General features: G+C 33.6%; 1 protein-coding gene across 1 annotated transcript in view; it reads left to right on the forward strand.

The window, feature by feature from the left end:
- DNAJC1 (DnaJ heat shock protein family (Hsp40) member C1) overlaps positions 1-24,717 on the forward strand; it is a 241,607-nt gene that overhangs the window by 77,797 nt on the left and 139,093 nt on the right. The window contains exons 2-6 of the mRNA XM_037006008.2: positions 12,746-12,847; positions 13,341-13,387; positions 19,506-19,671; positions 20,508-20,605; positions 21,539-21,632. Of these exons, the coding sequence (XP_036861903.2) occupies positions 12,746-12,847; positions 13,341-13,387; positions 19,506-19,671; positions 20,508-20,605; positions 21,539-21,632 (507 nt within the window). The remainder of the gene's footprint in view (positions 1-12,745; positions 12,848-13,340; positions 13,388-19,505; positions 19,672-20,507; positions 20,606-21,538; positions 21,633-24,717) is intronic.

Below are 24,717 nucleotides of genomic sequence, written 5' to 3' on the forward strand. Positions count from 1 at the left end.
AATGGGAGAACCCTGCTTCTTTTATAGACGGTAAGCCTTAGAAGCCCAACTTAAAATTTATCACGAAGAGAAATATTTATTTTTGCCATGGAAAATCATTTTTTATTTTTAGAATATTTTCCTTTACCTATTTATTTTAATTTGATATGCACATAGTATGATATCCCATAGTCCTGAAGATATGATGAATACAGGTTCCTGCCTTACCTGTCTGTCCACTGTTCCTTTAGATGTCTGTATTTTGTCCTTCTAGTGGTAATGGACTTGTGTCTGGGCACACAGCTGATTGTTTGCTGGCTTTTGCCAGGGGAGGGAAAAAGCAGACTCTGTTGACTCATCAGTTCAAATGCAAAGGCCAGAATAAAGAGGACAAAGTCATTATTAACAGTTTAGATTGAGCTTTTAATCAGTAATACTAGATATGAAAATGACCCATGGACTAGTCAGGAAGGTTACATGGAATTACTAACTTTGAGGCAGTTGATTTTGGGTAATAACACTATACAAATTAAGATTCCCAGATGTCAAATAGAGTTTGAAGTTCCTCAAGTATGTGCCTATATATATATATATACTTTGGATAACTATAGTCTTCCCTCCTTACTGAATCTGACAGCCAAATATATGTTCTTCTCTTGGATTTAATATTTGAGGTTTTTCAAGACAATAGGAAGTTTTATTAAGAGGGATTTACCTTAATGATTCTGTCATATCTTTCTTATGTTGACGGATAGTAAACACACTAGAGGGGGTGAAATTTAATAATATGGGAAACCAATATAAGATTGAATATCAACAATACCTCAATAAAAAATTTTTTTTAAAGGGGGATTTAGTTTGGTCAGATCCTAGATAAGGTTTCCTGATATTTAATTTGGTTAACTAGTCATATATTTTTCTACCACCTGACAGACCCCAAAAAAACACATCTCAGTGTGTTTTTTGTAGAGACAGTATAAATAGAATGAGTTTCAGGTTATTGGCAATCCATTGATATAAATCAGGGGTCAACAAACTATTGTCCATGGGCCAAAACCAGACACTACCTATTTTTGGAAATAAAATTTTATTGAAACACTGCCAAATCTGTTTGTTTATGTATTGTCGGTAGCTGCTTTGTCACTACAATGGCAGAGTTGAATAGTTGCAAGAGACTCTGACCTGCAAAGCCTAAAATATTTATTCTCTTGCCTTTACAGAAAATGCTTGCCAATCCCTGATAAAGTAAAATAAGGAATCTCTCTTAGGTCACCTAGGACAGGGTTTTCAGTGCTCTTACCTTGCAAAACTTTTATGAGGATAGCAATTATATCTATTTTGTGACCACTGTATCCTCAATGCTTGCAATGTAGTAAGTACTCAATAAACACCCAAATCCTTTTTACTCTCCTGAGTTCCCTAGTCCACATGTTCTAAAGCACAAATTAAACTGCAAGTCAAGCCTCCCATGTGATGTGTTAAAGTGAAGGAGAAATACTGACTTTCTACCCTACATGTTATAATGATTTTTATTTACTCAGTATTAACTATATGCCAGGTACTATAATCACAACATTCATATATTGATTGATATTTATGATTTAAACATCATATCAATCTTTTAGATGTTATAGCATTATCATTTCCGTTTTACAGATGAGAAGTTAAGAAGATATAGAGAGCATAGGTGATTTGCCCAAAATCACATAGCTAGTAAATGGCTTAGTTATATTCAAACCCATTTTCATCCTAAGCATTATAGTAAATGGAAAGGGGGCTAATTCAAACATAAGGTAGAATATGAGTAAAATCTCTCTGTAATTTGCCCTATATCTAACAGTTAACCTTACCAGGTCTATACAAAAGTAAATTAGATGAGAAAATTTTCACTGAGATTAATATATCTATCTATAGAAGAATGGTTCATAGGGAACAATCCATACATTTTAAACAACGCATTGAGCTGCATTAGTTCATTATTAATCCTGCTTTTCAAATTCTCAAAGATAACTGGCTCCATTTTGAGGTATATAGCATAACTTACATTAGAAGACCGTCAAGGAGTGGCCATAGGATAAGCAGAAAATAGCCTCCAGTTCTAGAAGAGGTAGCTTGGGAGATAAGATTTTTTTAATTTTTGGCAGGAAATTTCTGCCACTTACTACCTGTGTAGCATTGGCAGCCTGCTTGGCCTCAGTTTGAGCCCTCGCTTCCTCATTAAAATGGAGATAATTATGCCTGTCACAAAGGATTGTAAAGATCAATGGAATTAACATATACAGAGTGGCTAGAATAATGCGTAGCACCTAGCATGCAATAAAGGTAATTCTGCATGCCTTCAGGTTTTAAAAATTGAGATAAAATTCATAAAATGTAAAATTTAGGACTGATTCTTTTTTTTTTTTTGTATGTAATATGAAGTAAGGGTCCAACTTCATTTTTTTGCACATGGATAGCCAGTTGTCTCAACAGCATTTGTTGAAAAGAATATTCTTTTCCTGTTGAGGGCTCTTGGCACCCTTGTTGAAAATAAGTTGACCATAGATGAAGAAGGTCTCTTTCTGGTCACTGCAGTCGTCTTTTGAGCTGTGTGTCTATCCTTACACCATGACCACACTGTCTTGATTACTATAGCTTTGTTGTAAATTTTAAAATCAGAATTTATGAGTCCTCCAACTTTGTCATTTGTTTTCAAGGTGTTTTTGCTATTCTAGGGCTCTGGCATTTCCCTGTGAATTTGAGGATAAGCATATAAATTTCTGCAGAATGCCAGGTGGGATTTTGATGGGCATTGTATTGAATCTGTAGATCAACTTGGGAAGCATTGCCATCTTAAGAATATTAAGTCTTCTAACCCATGAACATGGATGTCTCTCCATTTATTAGTTCTTTCATTTCTTTTAGCTATGTTTTATGATTGACAGTGTATGAATGTTACACTTCCTTTGTTAAACCTGTTCCTAACTATTTTACTCTTTTTGATGCTGTTGTAATGGACTTGTTTTCATAATTTCAATTTCAGATTTTTTTATTGCTAGTGTATAGAAATACAACTGATCTTTATATGTTGATCTTACATACTACAAGTTGTTGAATTCACTTATTAGCTCTAATGCTTTATGATTTTCTATGCATAGGATCATGTCATCTGAATGGAGGTAATATTAATTCATTTCCAATTTAGATGCCTTTTATTTCTTTTTCTTGACTAATTGCTCAAGCTAGAATTTACAGTAGAAAGGTGGTAAGAGCAGACATTCCTTTCCTTAGTGATCTTGGGAAAGCTTTCAGACTTTTACCAGTAAGTATTATGAAGTTGGCTGTGGGTTTTTCATAGATGCCCTCTATCAACTTGAGAAAATTCCCTTCTAGTCCTAGTTTGTTTAGTGTTTTGTTATCAAAGTTTTGGATTTTATCATAATGTTTTTTCTGCATCAATTGAGATGTTTATGTGGTTTTTGTCCTTCATTTTATTGATGTGGTATAATAATTTTCACACACTGAGCCATCACTCTTGCATTCATGGAATAAATCTCATTGGTGATGGCACACAGTACTTTTTATATGCTGCTGGATTCAGTTTACTAAAGTTTATTGAGGAATTTTGTATCTAGATTCATAGGATATGGGTCTATAGTTTCCTTCCTTCCTTTCTTACCTCCTCCCTCCCTCCCTCCATCTCTTCCTTCCTCCAGTTTTGAAAGACTTTGAAGAATGGCAATTTTTTTAAATGATAGAATTCACTAGTGAAGTCATCTAGTTTTGAGGTTTTGGGCTTTGTTGGACATTGGGTGTTTTTGGTTTTGAGGTTTTTTTTAAACTGATCAATCTCTTTTATAAATCTGTTCAGTTTTTCTTAATAAGTCACTTTGTATGTTTCTAGGAATTTGTCTACTTCATCTGGGTTTTTGGATCATTTGGCAAAAGTTGTTCATGGAATTTTCTTATAATATTTTCTGTTTCTGTAACATTGGTAATAATGTTCTTCCTTCCATTCCTGATTTTAGTAATTTAAATCCCCTCTAATTCTCACTTTAGGTTTGTCAATTTTGTTGACATTTTAAGGGAACCAACTTTTGGTTTTGTGGACTCTGTTGTTTTTCTGTTCTCTAGTTCATTTATGCCTGTTCTAATCTTTATTTCCTTTCTCCTATTTGCTCTGTGTTTAGTTTGCTATTTTTCTAGTACTTTATGGTGGAAGGTTAGGTTGAGCTTTGTTTGGGTTCTTCGGTTTTTATTCATCAATTACAGCTATAAAATTCCTTCTGAACACTACTTTTACTATATTCTAAGTTTTGGTATTTTGGAATTTTGTTTTATTCATATCAAACTACTTTCTAATTCCATAGTGATTTCTTTTTGACTTTTTACAAAATAGAATATCATAATTTAATTTAGTTCTTGCTTAATATTTAGTCATCTTAAGTTAGAAAAAGTTAAAAATAACTTAACATTAATGAATTAAAACTTCCTAGAATGTATTAACCTAAAAGGAAATATGATCCTGAAATTTCATGACTTTTCCTTGTTCATTCTCATATTATCCAACCATCAATGGGAAAAATTCTTTAGAGCTTTTCAGTTTTATTGTTCAAGAGCACAGTTTTCTGGCCTGTTACTGTGTTCTAATAGGGACACAGTGATGTTATAGGGAGATATCATAATGTTACTTTTCATTTGTATCTAAGTATTTTCTAATATTCATTGGTTGTTTATGAATATGTTGTTTAATTTCCACAATACTTTGTGAATTTTCCAAATTTCCTTCTGTCATTATTTCTAATTTCATCCCATTGTCATCAGTGAAGATATTTCATATGATTTCAGTCTTTTAAAATTTATTGAGACTTATATTGTGACTTAACTGGTCTATCCTGGAGATATATTCCATGTGTATTCTGTGAATGTTCCATGTGTATTCTGCTGATGTCAGGTGGAATATTCTGTAGATGTCTGTTGGGTAGGTCCAGTTGGTTAATACTGTTTTTCAGATCTTCTGTTATTTGCTAATTTCTTGTCTAATTTTTCTAGTCATTCTTGAAAGTGGAGTGTTGAGGCTTCCAACTATTCCTATCCAAATGGCCTATTTTTTCCTTCAATTCTGTTAAGTTGTTGCTGTGTAGACTTAGCAGAAGTCTATACAGAATGGAAGTCTATCTCGTATTTTGGGGCTCTGCTGTTAGAGGTGCATATCTGTTTATAATATATCTTCTTGATGGATTGACATTTTTGTCATTATATAATGTCCTTATTTGTCTCCTGTAACAATTTTTGTCTTAAAGTCCATTTTCCCTGGTATTAGTATAGCCATCTGTAAGTCCGGGGAAAGGAAATCCTGGGGCAATATACCTCTAAAAACCAAAATCAGTCAAAGGGAGAAATAAAGTTTAAAATCCGTTTATTGTACAGAACTGCAGTGCGGCCCATCTCCTGCTCCAGCAGCAGCAAAACCAGCCCTCCCCCTCCTCTCGGGTACAGATAAGCCCTCCTTGCCCAGGTAATTACCCATTGATATGGAGATGAACTTCTCTCCACCCATGAGGAATGATGCAAATGCACTAAAGCAATACTTCTTTCCACCTCTGAATGCCTATTGATATGCAGATGTACTAAAGCCAGGAGATATTCTGGAAATGTTACAATTTTACCCACAGGCCACTTCCCCCAAGAAATCTTGCCTTACAATTTACTTGTCCCCCTCTTCTGACCAATCTAATAACATACAATAGCAACAGCAATAAAATCTTGATAATCCTCAAGCCAGAGGATTCAGCCTATGCAGATTAAGTAAATGTACTTTACAGCACAATTTCTCACTAAGCACAAAATATGTTTCAACACTTGTTTGCTCATTCCTAACAACCAGGCTAGATTGCTCACAAAACTTTTACCAGACATTAGACAAAGTCAAGCCTCTCTTTAACCTTTTTTTTCTTGACAACATCAATACATTCATGATAATTCTAAAGCCAGAGTATTCAGCTAGATTCAAAGTCCCATGCAGATTAAGTCCAAAGCTTATGCATTCCAGCCATCAAGTGGCAGCTGTAGCCAGGGCACGCATCCAGGATGCAAGGACTACAGAAGCAAATAACTGTAATTTTGGGGGGCACTTTGCTGTTATACCAGGAATACATGGGAGGCCAGCTTCCAGGCCTTTTCCCCAAGGTGCCCGAAGAGCCAGCCATTGCTGGTCTATGTGTTGAAATGTCCAGGGCCATGTCCATTTTATTCCTAATTGCTGCACCCATCCTTGCAACGCCTGTCCAATAAAGTGGGTGCCTTGATCGCTCTCAATCACCAGCGACCGGCCATGGGCTGAAAAGAGATGCTCTAGGCCCCTCTTGGTGGTTTGATGATCTGCACAACATGCAGGGCACTCCTTCCAGGCTCGGCTGACTTCTTCAAAGGTCAATGGCAGGCCCCACGACAGGGCTACAGCCCACATTGCCCTTTGCCCCATGTGCACCAAACGCTGATGTAGCCATTGGGCTACATCAGAAGCAGGCTTTCCTTTTAGCCAGTGCACCTGGGCCAAAGAGTCCGCTTCATTATTCCCTGGGGATGCCAAAAGCAAATGGCCAGTCACATGATATACAGTAGGTATCTGTGCCACACCACTCCATGGTCTTTGGGTCCAGTCTCTCACCCAGTGGGGTAGGTGGTTATTACCTTGGTTGGAGCTTTTCCGGTGATGGGCTCCATAGGCAGCAAGGCATGGTACACAGCAGCCAGTTGCTTCTCTATTAAGATGTATTGGACCTCTGCTCCTTTCCATAGTTGTGACCAGGCTCCAGCTGGTGGCAGAAGCAGTAGCCTTAGGCTCAGGCCACAGGCCAGGGTCGGTGCAGCCAGCAGTGGTGGTGGTGCCTCCACAACCACACAAGTGTAGACACATGTCCCTAGGCACCAGCACCACTTCTCCCCATCATTTCTTGGGGTGGCACTCCCAAGGGTTTCACCCATTATAATGGATTTTGGGTTCAGAGGAATCCTGCCGACTATGACAGGTGTAAGTCTGGGGAAAGGAAATCATGGGGAAAAATACTTTTAAAAACCGAAATCAGTCAAAGGGAGAAATAAAGTTTTAAAACCGTTTATTGCTTACAAAACTGCAGTCCGGCCCATCTCTCTCTCTCCTGCTCCAGCAGCAGCAAAACCAGCCCTCCCCCTCCTCTCTGGTACAGATAAGCCCTCCTTGCCTAGGTAATTACCCATTGATATGGAGATGAACTTCTTTCCACCCCTGAGGAATGATGCAAATGCACAAAAACCATACTTCTTTCCGCCTCTGAACTCCTATTGATATGCAGATGTACTAAAGCCAGGTGAGGTATTCTGGAAATGTTACAATTTTACTCACATCATCCCAGCCCTCTTTTGGTTACTGTTTATATTTAACATTCTTTTCATTCATTTTCTATCTGTTTACTTCTAAAATATATCTCTTATAGATACCATATAGTTAGACCAGGTTTCTTTATAATCCATTTTGTGAGTCTCTGCCTCTAAGTAATTGGAGAGTTTAAGTCATTTACACTTAATTAGTGATAAGGAAAGACTGGCTTTTGCCACTGATAAGACTTACTTTTGCTATATGTTCCACATCTTCTTTGTTCCTCAGTTCTTCCTTTACTGCCTTCTTTTGTGTCACATAGGTTTTTTCCCCGAGCTACCATTTCATTCATTTTTTTGTTTCTTTTACTATAGATCTTTCTTAGACTACAGATTTTATTAGTGTTTGCCATGGGGATTACAGTCAACATTTTAATTTATAGCAACTTCGTTTGCATTAATACTAATTTAGTTTCAATCATATAAAAAATTTGACTCAATATAGCTTTGTTCCCTTATACAGTTGTCATAGGTTACATCTTTATACATGTATGCCTATGGACATAGATTTATATTATTGTTTTAAGACATTTATAATTATTGCTTTAGTAGTTATCTTTTAAGTCATATAGAAAAAAATTGGAGTTATTAACCAAAAATACATGAATATTGACTTTTATATTTATCTATATGATTGTCTTTACCGGTGTTCTTTTTTTCTTCATATGGATTTCAGGTACTATCTAGTATTTTTTCCTTTCAGCCTGAAGGATTCCCTACAGCATTTCTTGCAGAGCAAATCTACTAGCAATGAACTCTCAGTTTTTGTTTAATTGGATTATTTAATCTTACTCTCATTTTTGAGAGATATTTTTGCTAGATATAGAATTCTTGGTTGACAGATTTTTAAAAGCATTTTGAATTTGTTATTCTATTACCTTCTGGCTTCCATGGTTTCTGAAAGAAGTTAGCTGTTAATGTTATTGAGAATCCCTTGCACTTCATTAGTGGCCTCTCTCATGCTGCTTTCATGATTTGCTCTCTCTTTCAACAATTTGATTATGTTTCTAGGTATGTTTCTCCCCAAGTTTATCCTACTTAAGATTTATTGAGATTCTTGGATGAATATTCATGTTTCATCGAATTTTGGAAGTTTTCAACCTTTTTTTTTTCAAATATTTTTCTGCCCCTTTCTTCTCCCCCTTGAATTTATTATGTGTATGTTGAATTATTGGTGGTGTCCCACAGGAATCGTAGGCTCTATTCATTTTTCTTCATTCTTTATTCTTTCTTCTCCTTAGATTGGGTAACCTCAGTTGACCCAAAATCAGTAAAGATTTTGTTTGTCTAGGGATTTTCTCAATTCTTCTGCCTGCTTAAATCTGTTTTGAGCTGCTCTAGTGAATTGTTTTTTATTTCAGTTATTGTATTTTTCAAGTCTTGAATTTCTCTGTGGTTCCTTTTTAAAATTTCTGTCTCTTTGTTGGCAGTCTCAATTTGGTGAGATACCATTCCCATACTTTCCTTTAGTTCTTTGTATGTTCTTGAGCATATTTAAAATAGTTGATTTAAAGTCTTTGTCTACTTATTGCAATGTCTGGGTTTTCTCAGAGCAATTTCTATTAATTCCCTTTTTTCCTGTATATAGGCCATACTTTCTTGTTTCTTTGCATGCTTCAGAATTTTTAATAAATATAGGGCATTTTGAATATATAATGTGGTAATCAGATTCTCCTGCCTCATCTGGTTTTTGTTTGTTTGTGTTTTGCTTTTTGCTGCTTGTGTTTTGTATTATTTGTTTGTCTAGGGATTTTTCTCAACTGATTTTGTAAAGTGTGTATTCTTTGCCATGTGTGGCCACTGACATCTCTGTTTGATTAACTTAATGGTTAGCTAATGATCCAGCAGAGATTTCCTTAAAAGCTAGAAATCAGAAAAAAAAAGCCTCACAGTCTTTGTCAGTAGGTTCTGTGTATATGTTGGGGCATGGCTTTGACACTTAGCTAGGCAGTTTGCAGCTCTCCCTTAGCCTTCACTTTCTGCTTGTATACAGGGTAAAGATCACCCAGAAGTGAGGACTTAGGATCCTCTCAGGTCTTTTCTGAGCATGTACTCCACCTTTAGCATGCATGTGGTCTTCTGGTTTCTAATTAAACCTGGGAGTTTTTCAAAGCCCATATTCCCCAAAGCATCTCATTCCCTAGTTGTTCCTCTGAAAGTTTCTAATGTGTCTACTGTATACCTCAACAACTTCTATTAATTTGCCTTTAAATGGTTTTGACAAACGACCTGGGTAGTTACCTCTCTGCCCTGGGAGAGTTCTGAGTTTGGTAAAATAAAGGTGAGCCTTTTACACAGTCCATCAGGAAACCAACAGAAAGGCCCAAACAAACAACTATAGTTCTTTGAGAGTAAAGTCTGTTTTGCTTACCCTAGCACTAGGAACCCACGCCAAGGAGTCAGATTGGTGTCTTCAAAACTTATTGAGAATCAGCCGCCTTTTTCTTGATTAAGTGCTTGTCTGATTTCTGTAAACCTTGGACTAGTTTGCAGAGTTCAGATAAGGTTGATTTTAACAGTTTTTGCCAGATTATTACTGGTTTCTATGCAGGAACAGGCCCTCACAGTTCCCTACTCTGCCATTTTCCCTGACATTCCATCACATTGTTTCAAATTTGACAAACATATTACTTTCATAGTTTTTTTTCTTTTTTAAAGAATGGCCATATGTCTCTCCTTTACAGAGCATCAAGCATTAAGATAATTAATGTCCAACTTGCCAAAGAACTGTTTCACATTTAGAAGGCAAAGAATTCTGGCAATTTAACTCAGCAGATCTACTGATGTCAACAGTGTTAAATTTTTCTCTGCAAGCTAGAACGATAAAAGGTCTAATCCACAGAGTATGGGAGATGTATGTTCCAACATTTAGGACTCTAGTAGAAATATGATGTAAAATGTGTTAGAAAAGCCAATACATATCAGGCTCTTTACCTTTAAAACTGCAATTGACTGTATTCACCTTGTAGTTATGTGGCTGTTTTCCATATAGTTTCTCAGGTCAGTAAGAATATAACAGTTGTCTTCACTACCGTGTGAAAACTGTATCCCCTTATGAAGGGACTCAGCCAAAATCTACTAACTGAATCTAAAGAGACAATATAGAGAGCTCTGATTCTGATGCATCATTTTCTGGATTTGAATTCTCTTTTCATATGTTTACCAACAGTATGAACTTGAACAAGGTACTTAGCTTGTCTCTGCCTCATTTACTCCATCAGTAAAATGGGCCTGATAACAAAGCTAGGAGATAGGCATAGTTGTTATGAGGATAAAATAAGCTAAGATTAAGTAATTAACTAAGTTAAATACATTCATAAGCTAGTGTGAGGTGCATCTTGTCCTGAGCATGTCATTTAGATAGGAAACTCCAAGTTTTTCTGTTCTCTCCAATTACGGTGGAACTTACTGGTGAATTAACCCTTCTGACCAGATTCTCAAAAAGAGAATAGTCGGGCAATATTTGTGTGTAGCCTGAGGGGTCTATTCCTTAGGAAAAAACTATCTTCAGTTACAGTGCAAAACAGAAACATGAAATTAGGGAACAGCCAGTGTTACTAATGTGTAGTGATCTGGGGAACCAGGAAGATGGGCCAAAATGGTAGGCAATAAAGCTAAAGAGACTGGAAAAGACAGATGATGCAGGCACTTGGGAGTTACTGAAGGGTTTGAAATAAAAGAGCTTTCTGGCCACATTTACCTTTATGGCACATACATTGGCAGGAAAATGGAGGATTGGGGTTAGCATGGCAAGACTGGAAGGAGGGAAATGCCTTAGGTGACTATTAGTCATTCTTATTTTTAAGTTGGTCTTAGGTGTTCTGTAATGAGCTTGCATTACTTTTGTAGCATAAGAAAATACGTAAGCTCTTATTTTGTAAGAAATCTACTTACTTTTGGAATTTCTCTATGATATAATCTCAGTTTAATAAAATCTAAAATTAAAGTCTCCAATTAGAGAAGATTTAGTCATTTGATACTTGACCTCTTTGATCAATAAAGTCTCCACAGATTTTCAGTAAATAATCATCCTTTTCTAATACCTGTTACCTAAGTGTACATACAGGTAACACTTCCATTTAGAAAGTTAGAATGAAAATTATAACCATATTACCTGTACAACTTATGTTGCCAGCTTCATAGCTCCTCAGATATCCACAAGTCCCAAAATTATTCACACCTAAGTTGAAACTTTTAAGTAGAGTGATAGCCTAAAGCAATAAACTCCAGAAAATTGGTAATGAAAATAATGGTTTAGAAAGGAAAGCCCGACAGATTAATTATAGTCTGACTTTACCTTTCTCCAACTCTGTTTTTAAACAGCTATTAATCCAAAATAAACAGATTTTTGTTTTGTTTCAGTTTCTTAGTTATATGAACTTTTTTAGTAAAGTAGTTTTAGTAATTAATTGGACAAATATTTAGCTATAAAACAAAATAAAATTTAATAAGCAACTTTAGTTTTGTTCCACTACGAATGTGTTAGTTATTGGAATAACTTCTAAACTTAGTGGAGATATTTCAAACCCAACTTGACAGTGTGTTCTTTGTTATTGTTGTGTATTTTATACTGGCTGTGTAAAATGATGTTCCCTGAGTTTACTTGTGCACACAGGATCACATAAAGTGTAATTTGAACATCCACCTAATCCCAAGTACTCTTACTGAACTAGTGTGACCTTTAAATATATTTAAGCTATTTTGGTAATAAATAGTGTGTAAGTATTTCTGCAAACCACACTGTGGAAACTGGGTACCATTCAAAACACCCTTTAAAGTACTAAAAAAAAGTTGAGTACGATATACATGACTATTTTTAATTATAATTGTTTTGGGTAAATGCAAATTTAACTGTCTTCAAATAGGCATACTTTTTGACATGTAAAACTGAGATTCCATAGATCGTTGCTAGATGGCAAACGCACTATAAATAACAGTGAACAAACCACATATGGTAAGTCTGGGATTCAGAAATTGGCTATAAGATTTCTCAAATAAATAAGGCCTTCTTTGAAGGCACATGGATGTATTAATTTTTAATTTGTTTCTTTTTGATCTCTTAATTACTAAAAAAGATTTATTGGTTAATTTTAGGAAGGCAAGTGTTTGAAAAGTTTTGCCAAATGCCGTCTTCTTTAAATGACCGTGTGGTAATGAAAAGTTAAGAGGAGAGCCAAATTAGATTGAATAATTGTTCAGTCATGTGGGTCAGGCTAGCTGCATAGCCTGGTTGTTAGACTGATTGCTCAAATTACATTGCCTGGGGTCCTGCACTTGGTTGGCTGTCTTCTCAGATCTTAACAAGGTTCTGGGAATTTCTTTTTCTGACAAAGTTTGCTTTGTGTTTTTCCCCTCCCCCCACCACCTCCAGGATGCTTCATCTGCAGACATTAGAAAAGCATATCGTAAGCTTTCACTAACTTTGCATCCAGACAAGAATAAAGATGAAAATGCAGAAACTCAGTTTAGACAAGTAAGTAAAATATGCTGTTATTGTGTATATTTTGTGACAAATTTATAAATAAATGTTTATGATAGAAATAGTAACTTATATGTAGACTATTTCCATTTTAAAATGAGGTGGTGGTTTAGAAACAATATATATGTTTATTCTGTTTTTTGCAAAATATGTTTTTACTACCATTTTTTGTATCAGAATCCCTAAATTCGTGGAAGGTCAAAATTGTCATAATTTTCTTGTCTAAATAACAGCTTTTGCTTTTAAAAAGCACATTTTAAGATAATTATTACTTGCATCTTTCACAAAGATTTATTTTGGTATGAAGCATTTTTTAACCTCGTAAGGTGCTACTACAAACATAAAATGTTACTTAAGATTTTTATCTGTTCACTGTACATGTGAGCACATAGGTTTTCTAGATGTGTGTTATATAATACGTTCACCGTCCTAAGTGATTTCTTACAGTTGAGAGTATTTTTATTTTAAAGTAATGCTTCTATTTTAGTTGGTGGCCATTTATGAAGTTTTAAAGGATGAGGAGCGAAGGCAGAGGTGAGTGTTCATTTCTGCTTTTGAATTAAGATATTACAGTTTGATGTCTGTTTATAAAGGAAAGAAATGTCTCATAAACCATTCTATTTATTATAATGTTAGCTTTATTTTGTAGTTAGTATTTAATTTTGTTCCTTCCAGGAAATGCATGTTTTTAAAATGTATGTTTAGAGCAGAGTTAATTTATATTGAAAATGTTCACTAGATTGATTCAGCACTTATAAACTACGGTATCATGAATTACAATGTTAGCAAGTCATGGCTCTATTTGATACGATTTTTAACATGAATGCCTATTCCTGGGAAATACAAATACTATTGACTTCAAACAAATGCCCATCATTTTTGATAGCTTCTATCAGTGCTTGGTGATCTTTTATTTATTCATTTCCTATTTCTAAAGTATTTTGGAATTAGGCTGTTAGTGATATTTAAGTTATTATCATGTCTTTATGTTTCCTCCCTCTCAAAATAATAAACCCAATTTGTGAGTGAGAGGATACACTTAGAAAAGTCTGTGGAAGATAGGAGTGGAAGAAAAATATTTGCTTCTTTCTCCTACTTCTTTCACCTGCTTATCTTCCCTTCCTCTGCTTCAGTGATTTTGTGTTAAGGGTTAAACTTAAGAGTGGAGGCAGCCACCTTACTTGAAAACTTCTCTGGCTCCTTTTGGAAGAGCAGTAGTATATTTATTAATAGTGCCAGTGATTTAAGAGATTGCAGAGAGACCCCTTTCTCTTACTCCTTCAATATGTCGGGAATGTAGACACTATAGCAATGGGCTCCAAAGTTTAAGTCTGACCCACAGTAATACATTTTGCATCGTAACCCAGGGTAGACACACACACCTGAAACAAAAACTTAAGAAAACCCCTCTTACTGTGTGTGAAGCAGACTGATATCTTCTATTCTAGGCTGGTCTAGACAAATCTTTTTTCTTTTTAAAAACAATGCTGTTTTCTGTCCACTAAATTGATTTCTTGAGACACTAGTGAGCCACAGTCCAATGTTATTCTACAGTAAAAGAGTACCTTTAAAGAAAAAAATAGATATTTGAGATTTTTAGGCTAAAGCCAGCCTAAATATCTGTTGTCTCTCTATGGAGACTAACACATTTTAAAGACAACCCCAAAAATTATGCTGTGTGACATTCTGAATCTTTCTTCAGATGTATTATCTGGAATTATTCTATATCCTAAAATGTTACCTACCACTCTTGGTTCTCAACTCTTTAATCTGAATACCTCAGTTTGTGAGACTATAAAGCAAGGACTCAAGATATTCTCTTGAAGTGTTCTTTGCTTTATAACAAGCGCTGGCATTGGTCCAGATACCGGAGCAGACATTCCTCTGGTTTGAGATAATCCATAGTGTTGAAAGAGGCCTAGAAGTGTGTTGAAAGAAGTGTTGGTTATTCTGTGTGTATTTTCTAGTTGGGTTCTCTCACTGAGCCCTAGTTTTGTTTCACACATCAAGAATGTGTCTGTAAAGATAGCTTTATTTAGTCTCCTTACGTCTTTGGCATCAGATTATGTCTTTTTGTTTGTTGTTATCTTAAAAGTCAGTAAACTTTGTGACAGTATCTTTCAATTACTGAAATTATGTTTTTTCAGAACAAACCACTTGTATGAATTTTTTCTTCATTTACATAAACTCATCTAACATTTTCTTTTTAGGATTAGTTTCCCTTTACATTTATTTTAGAGTGTTGGTAGAAAAAAGTGGATCTGACAGTTATACAAACAGCTGTAGTATTTATACCCCTTGAGGCACAAGTAACTCTTTGGTAACTGGTTTTCCTTGAGGCAAAAGTCTTAACGAATCAAGCTGAGAATCACTCCTCTAAAGCTTGTGCCTGAGGCTGGGTGACCTATGAGTATTTAAACTTATAGAAGAAATGTGCCTCTACAGATGGTTACCTGATGTTCATAATTCCTTTAGGAAAAATTCCTTTTAGGGAAAAAAAAAGCATAGTTAGTTTTATATTCTAAAAAATAAGAACATATTGATATTAAAAAATGCTCTTTGATATCACAGTTATTTATTATAAATATTCATTATGCTCTTCAATATGTAACCATCCAGGAATTTGCTATTTGGAAAATTGTCATAGATATGTTTCTCTGTATATCTCCCTTACAAATAACTGTGTTTTCACTAAAATCAGGTGCATTCTTTAAATTTTGGTAGAAAATGGAATAGCAATGAAATAAAATAACAAACTGAAAAGCCTTTTTTACTTTTTTGTTCTTTTTTAGGAAAAGGCAAATTATATCTATTCTATTTTCTAAGAGCCTTTAGAAAAGTTACGGAACCTTTCCATCACCTTAAAACATGCCCTCAAGCCCATTTGCAGGCGTACTCATTCTGACCTCAGTCCTGGGCAATCGCTGATCTCTTTCCTGTGTCCATAAATGTGTCTTTTCTGTATATTTCATACTAATGAAATCTTGTAATATGTAGTATTTTGTGTCTTTCTGCTATCATGTTTTTGAGGTACATCTATATTGTAGCATATACCAGTAGTTCATTCTTTTTTATTGCTGGATAATATTCCATATACCACATTTGTTTATCTGTTCACCAACTGATAAACATTTAGGTTGTTACCACCTTTTGGCTATGATGAACAGTGCTGCTATGAATATTCACATATAAGTCTTTGTGTTAACAACTGTTTTTAATTTCTCTTGGGTAGATTCTTAGGTTTTCCTGGTTAGTGTAAGGAAGCCTAGCCCAGCAGCCTTTGTTAAAGTCCTTAGGTAACTTGCTTATTTGGGGGAATAGCAGCTCTGCTATGTTTTGACATAAATTTCTGTACAAGTTAGCTGAAATAAAGTACTGAGTAGATACCAATTATTACATATTGAGAATAAGAAATCTTAGTACTTTCCCCAGTTAGGAGATGATGAGAATAAGAAATCTATCTTAGTATCTTCCCTAGTTAGGAGATATAAGACACCTGTTATATACAATACATAAAGTGCAATGTACCATATTTTTTGGCATATATATATACATTTTATAAAGGACAGAAGATCAATTAATTTTGATTTGATCCTGTTTATGATCTTTGTATAATTAATTTTTACCCCAGTTTCAAAACATGACCTAAATGACTGTGGCTATTGTTTTAAGCTAAAAATTTAAACTTTGTATGAGAAATTCACTATTTAGGTAAATGCTAAATTATTTTAAACATTCATTTTTGTAATATACAGGTTTTCTATTTTAGTTTCATAATTACTGTTCTGTATTTCAAAATATACTCTTATTTTAAATTTACACAAATGTTTTTCTGCTGGTAATTTAAACATTTTTAGATTTACTTGCTCTTCAGTGCTTATACTAGGCTAAATGTATTTGAGGAATTGCAGATTATAGAATGGAACTCACCAGTGATTATATAACCATTATTTTATGTTCATCATGCATATTTTAAGAAAATCAAACAAAGTAAACATGTATTAGTCTTTATGTTGGATGTGTGGAATTGATCAATTAATGTTTTAATTTCCAAGCAATGCCTTTATAGTTACACAGGATTTTTCACATTGGTGATATTTTCATCATAGAGATTTTTTTGTACTTTTTGTAACACATTCATACATGTGAACATTCTTAATCTGGTTTTAACAAATTGCTGAGACAAGTTTGAGCTCAGTTACAGAACATTTTAACAGTGTTATGTGTTAAATACAGAAAAAGCATAACAGTGGTGTTTTAAATTTTCTGTGTGAATACATTTTTCTTCTTAACTTACGAATATAGTGTCTAATTTAAGTATCTTTACTTTTTCAGTGTTTCAGGAAAGCAGTGATTTATCTTTTAATAGCATATATTCTAAAAAGTGAATTGTAATAGGAGCGATCTTTCTTTAAAATGGCTAGTCGTGTGAGCCATAATGTTCATTGATAGTAAAATCAATAGAGCATTGAAGCTTAATCCTTGGAGACTGTCATTTAGAGTGGCAGACATAGCCTAGTAAATATCTAGTTCTGGTTAATGTGTTCAGTGCATGATGTTTTGCTGTCTTGAATTTGGCTCTTCACTAAATACGATTTATATGTGGGGTGGAAAATAGTAGCTATTAATAGATATATAACATTTCAACAATGACAATGATAAAATGTGATAACGTGATTCATAGCTATGAGTTCAACTATGTTTTCTTCCAATACAGTTTAGATCTATAACAAATTTGATACGGAATAATGCTCTTAGGGAATTGTCGCCACTTCCTTCAATGTTCTTTATTAATACTCATACTTTTTCCATGAAGTTATTTCATAGGAGAGATTATCTGAGAATAATGAGTTTTATATTCACCTTTTTTCCCCCTCAACAAATGTGAAGTAAAGTGTAGATTTAGAATAAATTCGGGACGTAAAATTCATTGGACTTCTTTTGAATGTTGTCATCTTGCATTATACCACTTGAAACCTTTTTGTCAATACATTTCTAATTGAAATGAGTCAGTTTTTACAAAAAATAGATGTAAACATAACATTTTGAGGACAGAAATGATAGCTTTGGATGAAATCATATTATGTCTTAACATTAGTGCTCAAGAATTGCTATAAATATTGAAAACAGAAGATTATTTGACATCAAATTTGGCCTGGTCCTGCTACTATGCAATCATATTTTAATTTGTAGACTCTCATATGGTACACAATTTGCCTTTTAAGAGTTTAGTACTAATTAATGTCCTTTGCTTTGAACATTGGATATTCTGATATGTCATTATTATTATTAATAATCTAAGTTGGTCTAAAAGTCAGGTTTTCTGCATTTGCTAATAAAATATATTTTGAATTTATAACCAGTATTTTTCCACTGAAAAAAGAAGTTGCCTGTAATAAACCCTCTGCTTTATTTTTTTTTAGCATATCTCCAAGGTATCAATTTAATAACTATCAAAGTAGCTACTGCAGTTGTTGCATTTAAATTGATTTACATGTCAAGACTGGCAGTTTAGCAGCTGCGCTATTATTCCTAGATCGGTCAATTTACTTGAGAAAAACCTACTACTGAGTTCTACTGACCTGCTGACAATATAGGCCCTATTTCTATTCCTGTAATTAGGCCTGAGACTAACTCAGAATATTTTTAATTAAAATATTTTGGTCAATGTGTTGCACCAAATTAGGCCTTTCAGTGAAGATTTAATTCTGGAATAGTGTGATTAGAATATTTAATGAGTTGTGTTCAATTAAGATTAACAGGTTGTGTGTTTTGAACATACAGTGTTGGTGTGTGACCAGTTTGATTTTTACAATCACAAATGTTACTCTGATTTTTAACCTTAAAAATATTTGCCTCAATAGCTGTCTGATAGGTAAATCTAAATTCAGTGAAATTTTATGCTAAAGAAAGCTGATTTAAAATGCATTACTATGAGAGCTTTTATTTGTTATATTCTTGCCTTACAGCAAAGCCAAAAATGAGGAAATTGTCACCTAAATGTTTACAAATGAACAGTTTTATTGAGAAATGTAACATAAACATTGCTTGTTCCCACATGTCTTTCTAATTTGGGGATTTGTTATTCTTTAAAGGAATGTGAGGAATACAAAATTAAAAATTGCTCAGTTTATAGTCTGTCACATCATTAAGGAGCTTTGATACAATAATACATATAAATATTTCAACCTTGAACCATAGTACAGGGGTGGAAATAAAAACACTGAAGAGAAAATTCATCCTGAATTTGACTCAATTAATATATAATTCGTAATAGCAGATAGAGCTCTTATCTTGATTTTTTTCCCATTGAGATCCTTCCTTTTGTTGCTGACTTCTTTGGAGGGGTGGGTTCTTTACTGCAGAGTGCATAGAGAGGTAGACTATATGGCTCCTTTCATTTAGATGTCACTCCAGGGGTCACATCATTGGGGTGCTGGTCTCTGGTACCCAGTGTACCTTTTTGAAGGTTGTCTGTGACTGAACCTACATATGGTGTTTTGAATTTATAGGCCATTGTAATGCTGATGAGCTACATAAATGTTATCTATTTTGGAGAAATACTTTTCTCTTTTTAAATATCTGTACAAATAAAGTTTTGGGGTTTTTTTTTTTAAACTCCCATGAAAAATTGTTAAATTTGCTATTGTAGGTATGATGATATTCTGATCAATGGACTTCCAGACTGGCGACAGCCTGTATTCTACTACAGGCGGGTGAGAAAAATGAGCAATGCTGAGCTGGCATTACTTTTGTTCATTATTCTCACAGTTGGTCACTATGCTGTGGTTTGGTCAATCTACCTGGAAAAACAACTGGTAAGTACTGGTAATTAGTCAAATGATCAAGCCACTTTAATTTTGTATGGTATTTAAGACATTTTTCAACTGATGAAAATTTCAGTTTTTCTATAATAGTTCTGTACTAGTATTGAGTGCCATGTTTCTAAGAACTCATGACATAAGAAAAAAAATCCTTCTTTTTAAAAATATGGTATTCGAGTTTGTTATAAAATTTTTAGAAGGCCCAAATATCTAATGAAAATTAGAAGGTAGAGCTATGTTTTCTTAATTATTTATTTCCATATAGAAATATTTTTATGTGAAAAGTGGTTTTAGAATTTGTTGTGTCACATACCCATATATAAAGAATGTTTACTTTAAAAGTTTTTTACTAACTAAATAAGACCTGAGTATAATTTTATAATTTCAGAGAGCAGTTGGTTAAAAAATTACTACATTTTCTTAGTGTACTGCTACATAGTTTATTCTCCTATGGATTTTTATTTATATGCTAAAGATAAACATTTATCAGTATTCATGAATTAGCATCTGTTTACTCATTCTTTTTGAAGTGACATTATTAAAGTTGGATGAATGAGAAAAAGTAAGTTGAATGCTTTCTCTTCTTAGAAAACTTTGATTGCTATGGAGATACACATGACTGACAGTGCTGAACTTCATGTGTGTTTAAGGCCTGGATACCATGGCAACAGTTATTGTTAAAGATTGATGAATTTTCTTAATCATGTTGGACCCTACATACATTTGCATAAATGTTCTTCTGTAATGTTTACCCTTCACAGAAGGCTCTTGATAACATTTGAAAAGTACATGTTAATGATAACCTATAACCATAATTCTTTCCACATAAGGATGAACTACTTAGTAGGAAAAAAAAGGAAAAGAAAAAAAAGACAACCGGCAGGTCTGTGGATGTATCAAAACTTGGTGCTTCAGAAAAAAATGAAAGGTGAGAGTGTTTAAAAATATTTTGTAATTTTAAACTGTTTTAAAATATGCCTTTAAAATTATTCACTTTCAGATATGCCAACATTTACATCTGTGGTAGGTTTATAAAAGTCTAATAATGTGCCGTTGTTTATGACACATTAAAATTTGTGTCATACTGTTACCCCTAGTTAACTGTTTATATATATTTAAGTAATTAAACTCCCAAATTTTTGTCATTTGCAATTTTTTTACTGTACTTTACGAAGAAAGTATTGCTAGAAGAATATCACTTTAGTGTTTAGCTCAGGAGTGACAAATATGTAGGGAGGCAATGATATGCAGTACACTTGAAAAGATACCACCATTTCTTCTATCGATTCATAAAAAGAAATAAAGGGTTTAAATAGTTCACACAGCAGGGCAGGAACTGGATCAATGTAAGATGGGGATACGAGTGTATTCTGCTTGTCTTCCTTTCTGATGACATCAGTGAGTAATGCTTCACTGAACTGCAAATGACATTAATTTTTATGTATTGGTTTGTTTATGCTACAGTCGTCATATCTGCCTCTCAGCACTTGGGGACACTCTGATGATATTTAGTCTTTTATAGCTGAAGTAATCATAAGGTTTAAAAATTCATTTTGCAGAACTGATGAAAAGGCCAGGTTAGAAAGCTTTTGATTCTTTATCTTTTTAACTTGATTAGTAGTCTCCTTTCCCAAAATCTTAGCTTAGATTCTCTTAACTTGCTTTACATATCGCATTTGTTGTAACTAATGTATTTTTTTTTTATGATGGAATGCATCAGATTAATTGATAACTGTCATAAATATTTCAATGAAAATTTTTGTTGTTGAAATAGCCATTCAAAACAGAACTCAAGATGTTTATAAAAATATTTTGCCTCCCAACAGTCTATCTATATTTTGCTTCTTTGTTTTCCCTTTAGATCACTGGTGAAACCACAATGGCATGATTTGCTTCCATGCAAGCTGGGAATTTGGTTTTGCCTCACACTAAAAGCATTGCCTCATCTAATCCAGGTAAAATGTACTTCTTTCATATAGTATTAGATGGTTTCATTTTAATTATTCATGAAATAATTTATGCCTATGTCTGCTGAGTGCTGATACCCAGTGGATGCTTCATAATGCTGACTGAATTGAATGGTGTTTTTATAAGTATAGACCTAATTTAGAGTAGTTCTAGAATTATTTAGGTATCTGTTCCTATAACTATCTCTTACATTGCTTTTAGAAGAACAACTTAGAATTCCAAGACACTAGAAAAAGAAAAAAAGAAAACTGTCTTCAGGATAGACATAAAAGCCATAAAAATTTAACCCACTGTCTTCATATAAGAAATATCCAGTGAAAAGGAGCAGGATTCAAATAATTAGTCACCCATTATTTTAATAACATTTAAGTACATAGTTAAAAAAACTTTGTATGAACATCTATATAATCACACAAATATATATATTGTTTTCCTTTTTATTTGCAACTTTAAGAAGAAAGAAGGATTATTGGCATAATCCAGGGCAAAATACCTCTAAAACTGAAATCAGTCAAAAGGAGAAATAAAGTATAAAATCTATTTATTGCTTACAAACTGCGGTCCAGGGCCATTTCTCTTTCCGACTCCGCAGGAGCAAAACCAACTCTCCCCCTCACCTCTCAGGTACAGATAAGCCCTAGGGTGCCCAGGTAATTTTACCCATTGATAGTGGAGATGAACTTCTCTCCATCTCTGAGGATATGCAAATGTACTAAAGCCAGGCAAGATATTCTGGAAATATTACAGTTTTACCCACAAAGTTTCTGTTGCTGGTCGGTCTCGACCAAGCAATAGAATGTGGGTACATATCATGTTCATATGGCAATTTCTCTTACCTTTTTATATTTAGCATAACAAAGCATATTTTATTAAATTACTGTTTTGTTCTAATTTTGCATCGGGCTGGAAAATTCCAAACACATGAACATAATATTTGAAAGTATATGTAATAGTTTCAGTATACAACTTTTGAGGTTCTTAGAAAAAGTAATTTTTGGGACAAAATACTTCATTTCAGAAAACAAATGTTCAGAAAAAACATGAGAGTCAGACAGTTCCTACCCAGTTCTACCCACCATTTTTTCATATATTGGAGCTGTTTCCCTAATCATCTAAGGAAGTAAATGACTCCAGTTTCTACATTTTATGCTCTTTCCTTTCATAATGAAAATTGGTATGTATGAAGGGAATATGAACTAAGACACTAGTGTGTTTCTTTCTAGCCTTTACCAGTTACCCCAGTTCTTACACCAAAACAGTTCATCTTAATAGTATTGCCTATAGGATCATATATTTTATTTATGGCTAATAGAGAAAATTGAAGTGTTTTGGTAATGTGAAAGCTTGTTTTAAGTCTATCATATTGCTTATTTGAGTAAATACCCACAATCCTTGTATGTTGTTATATATGTAAGACTTAATAATAGAGAGGGGAAGTATATTTATCAAACCAGTATGTTTATAAGAAGATGTGACAGAAAAATATTTCAGGATGTATTTTCTTACATTTTTTTAAGAGTGATTTTTTTTTTTGTGCCAGCTTTAGAATTTGTACAATAGGCAAACAAGAATGCAGATGAATTTAAAAGTATAGTCATGAGGCAGTATAAATAGAATATCACATAAAATATCAGTCTAAAACAGTGCTTTGAATTTTAATGTAAGTCATTTGAAACAAAGTTTATTTGGCAAAATTAACATAATTCTTGGTAAGCGTTCAGGGTAATTTGCAAAAATAGAACCAACACATTAATATAGCTTAGAGTTACAAGTTATTATTTTAAATTATTTGCCTGTGGTACCTAGACCAACAGATTAAGCATTTTGCCTCATCATAAATTTGTAGGAAATGTAGAAAAATAAGGAATTTTACAAAACTTTTAGAAACTGCTTTCTTAACCTGTTGACTCAGTTTGAATTGTAAAGTTTTTACTTACTCAGTGGTACCTGTTGCTTTTAGTTTTGAGATGCTATGCATTAGGTTTTCAGAAGCTTTGTAAATCTAATTTTTATTTGTTCTAATTATTTCTTCCTGACAAATGCATTCCAAGGGAAAAAAACAAGCCAATTTTCCTTTTTTTAAGCAAATACTTAATATTTTAATTCTGCTTTGAGGATATAAGATTGGCTTTTTTTCTCATATTAACTAACAAAATAATGTAGTATAGTTGACTCTGATGCAAATTGTAATAATTAGATTGATAATCATATAGCTTATGCTTTCATAAGTATCAGCAAAGCAGTACTTAATGGTTGATGTTAGGATTAGATTTTTGCCTACTTTTTTTTTCAGTCTTCTGTGACCTCTGTATTAATTTATCAACCATAAAACTGTGTGATGTGAATACATATGCCCTGTATCTATAACACCGTGGGCTTTATGTGACATCTCTATGAGGTTTTCTTAAATAAGATATTTATGAAGTTTAGAAAAAGCACTCTTTACCTGAAGTAGTAATTGGTACAGTGGTCAAAACAGAGCCTACTACAATTCTAAGTATAAAATATAATACACATAACCTTAAACGTTTTAAGCATGTACTTTATATTTATTCACTACTCTTGTGATACATGACCATTATTTTACCTGTAAATGGGAGTACTCTTTCTTGCATAAACCATACTTATAATCTTGGTTTTTATAAGGACAAATTTCCATTTGATTTCTTTAAAAAGAGAGTTAAACTAGACTCTGTAAAGTGATGTAACTGTATAATCATTAGTTTTTTATTATTTCCCCCAGTCTTTCATAATCGATTGACTTAACAAATCTGTCTAGTTAACATTTTTAGCTATTCTTTTTTTTTTGCACTTTCCAAAGTGTCCACTTGATTTTCATAGAAACAACTTTAATTTCTACTCACTTGCATCTGTTTTTATATATTTGTTTCATAGAATCATAGTAGCCAATATCCTTGACACACACAGCTGTAAGAGCTACCACAGCCAGCTCTTGGAAGCATGCAGTAAGTTAGTTAAGCAGATACCAGTTAAGAGAGTTTTATTTCTATGTGTGAATCCCTTGAATTTCATGAAAATTTCATTAAAACTTAGCTGTAAATATTCTATATA

Source organism: Manis javanica, chromosome 2, assembly GCF_040802235.1.
Source record: "Manis javanica isolate MJ-LG chromosome 2, MJ_LKY, whole genome shotgun sequence".
Taxonomy (NCBI): domain Eukaryota; kingdom Metazoa; phylum Chordata; class Mammalia; order Pholidota; family Manidae; genus Manis; species Manis javanica.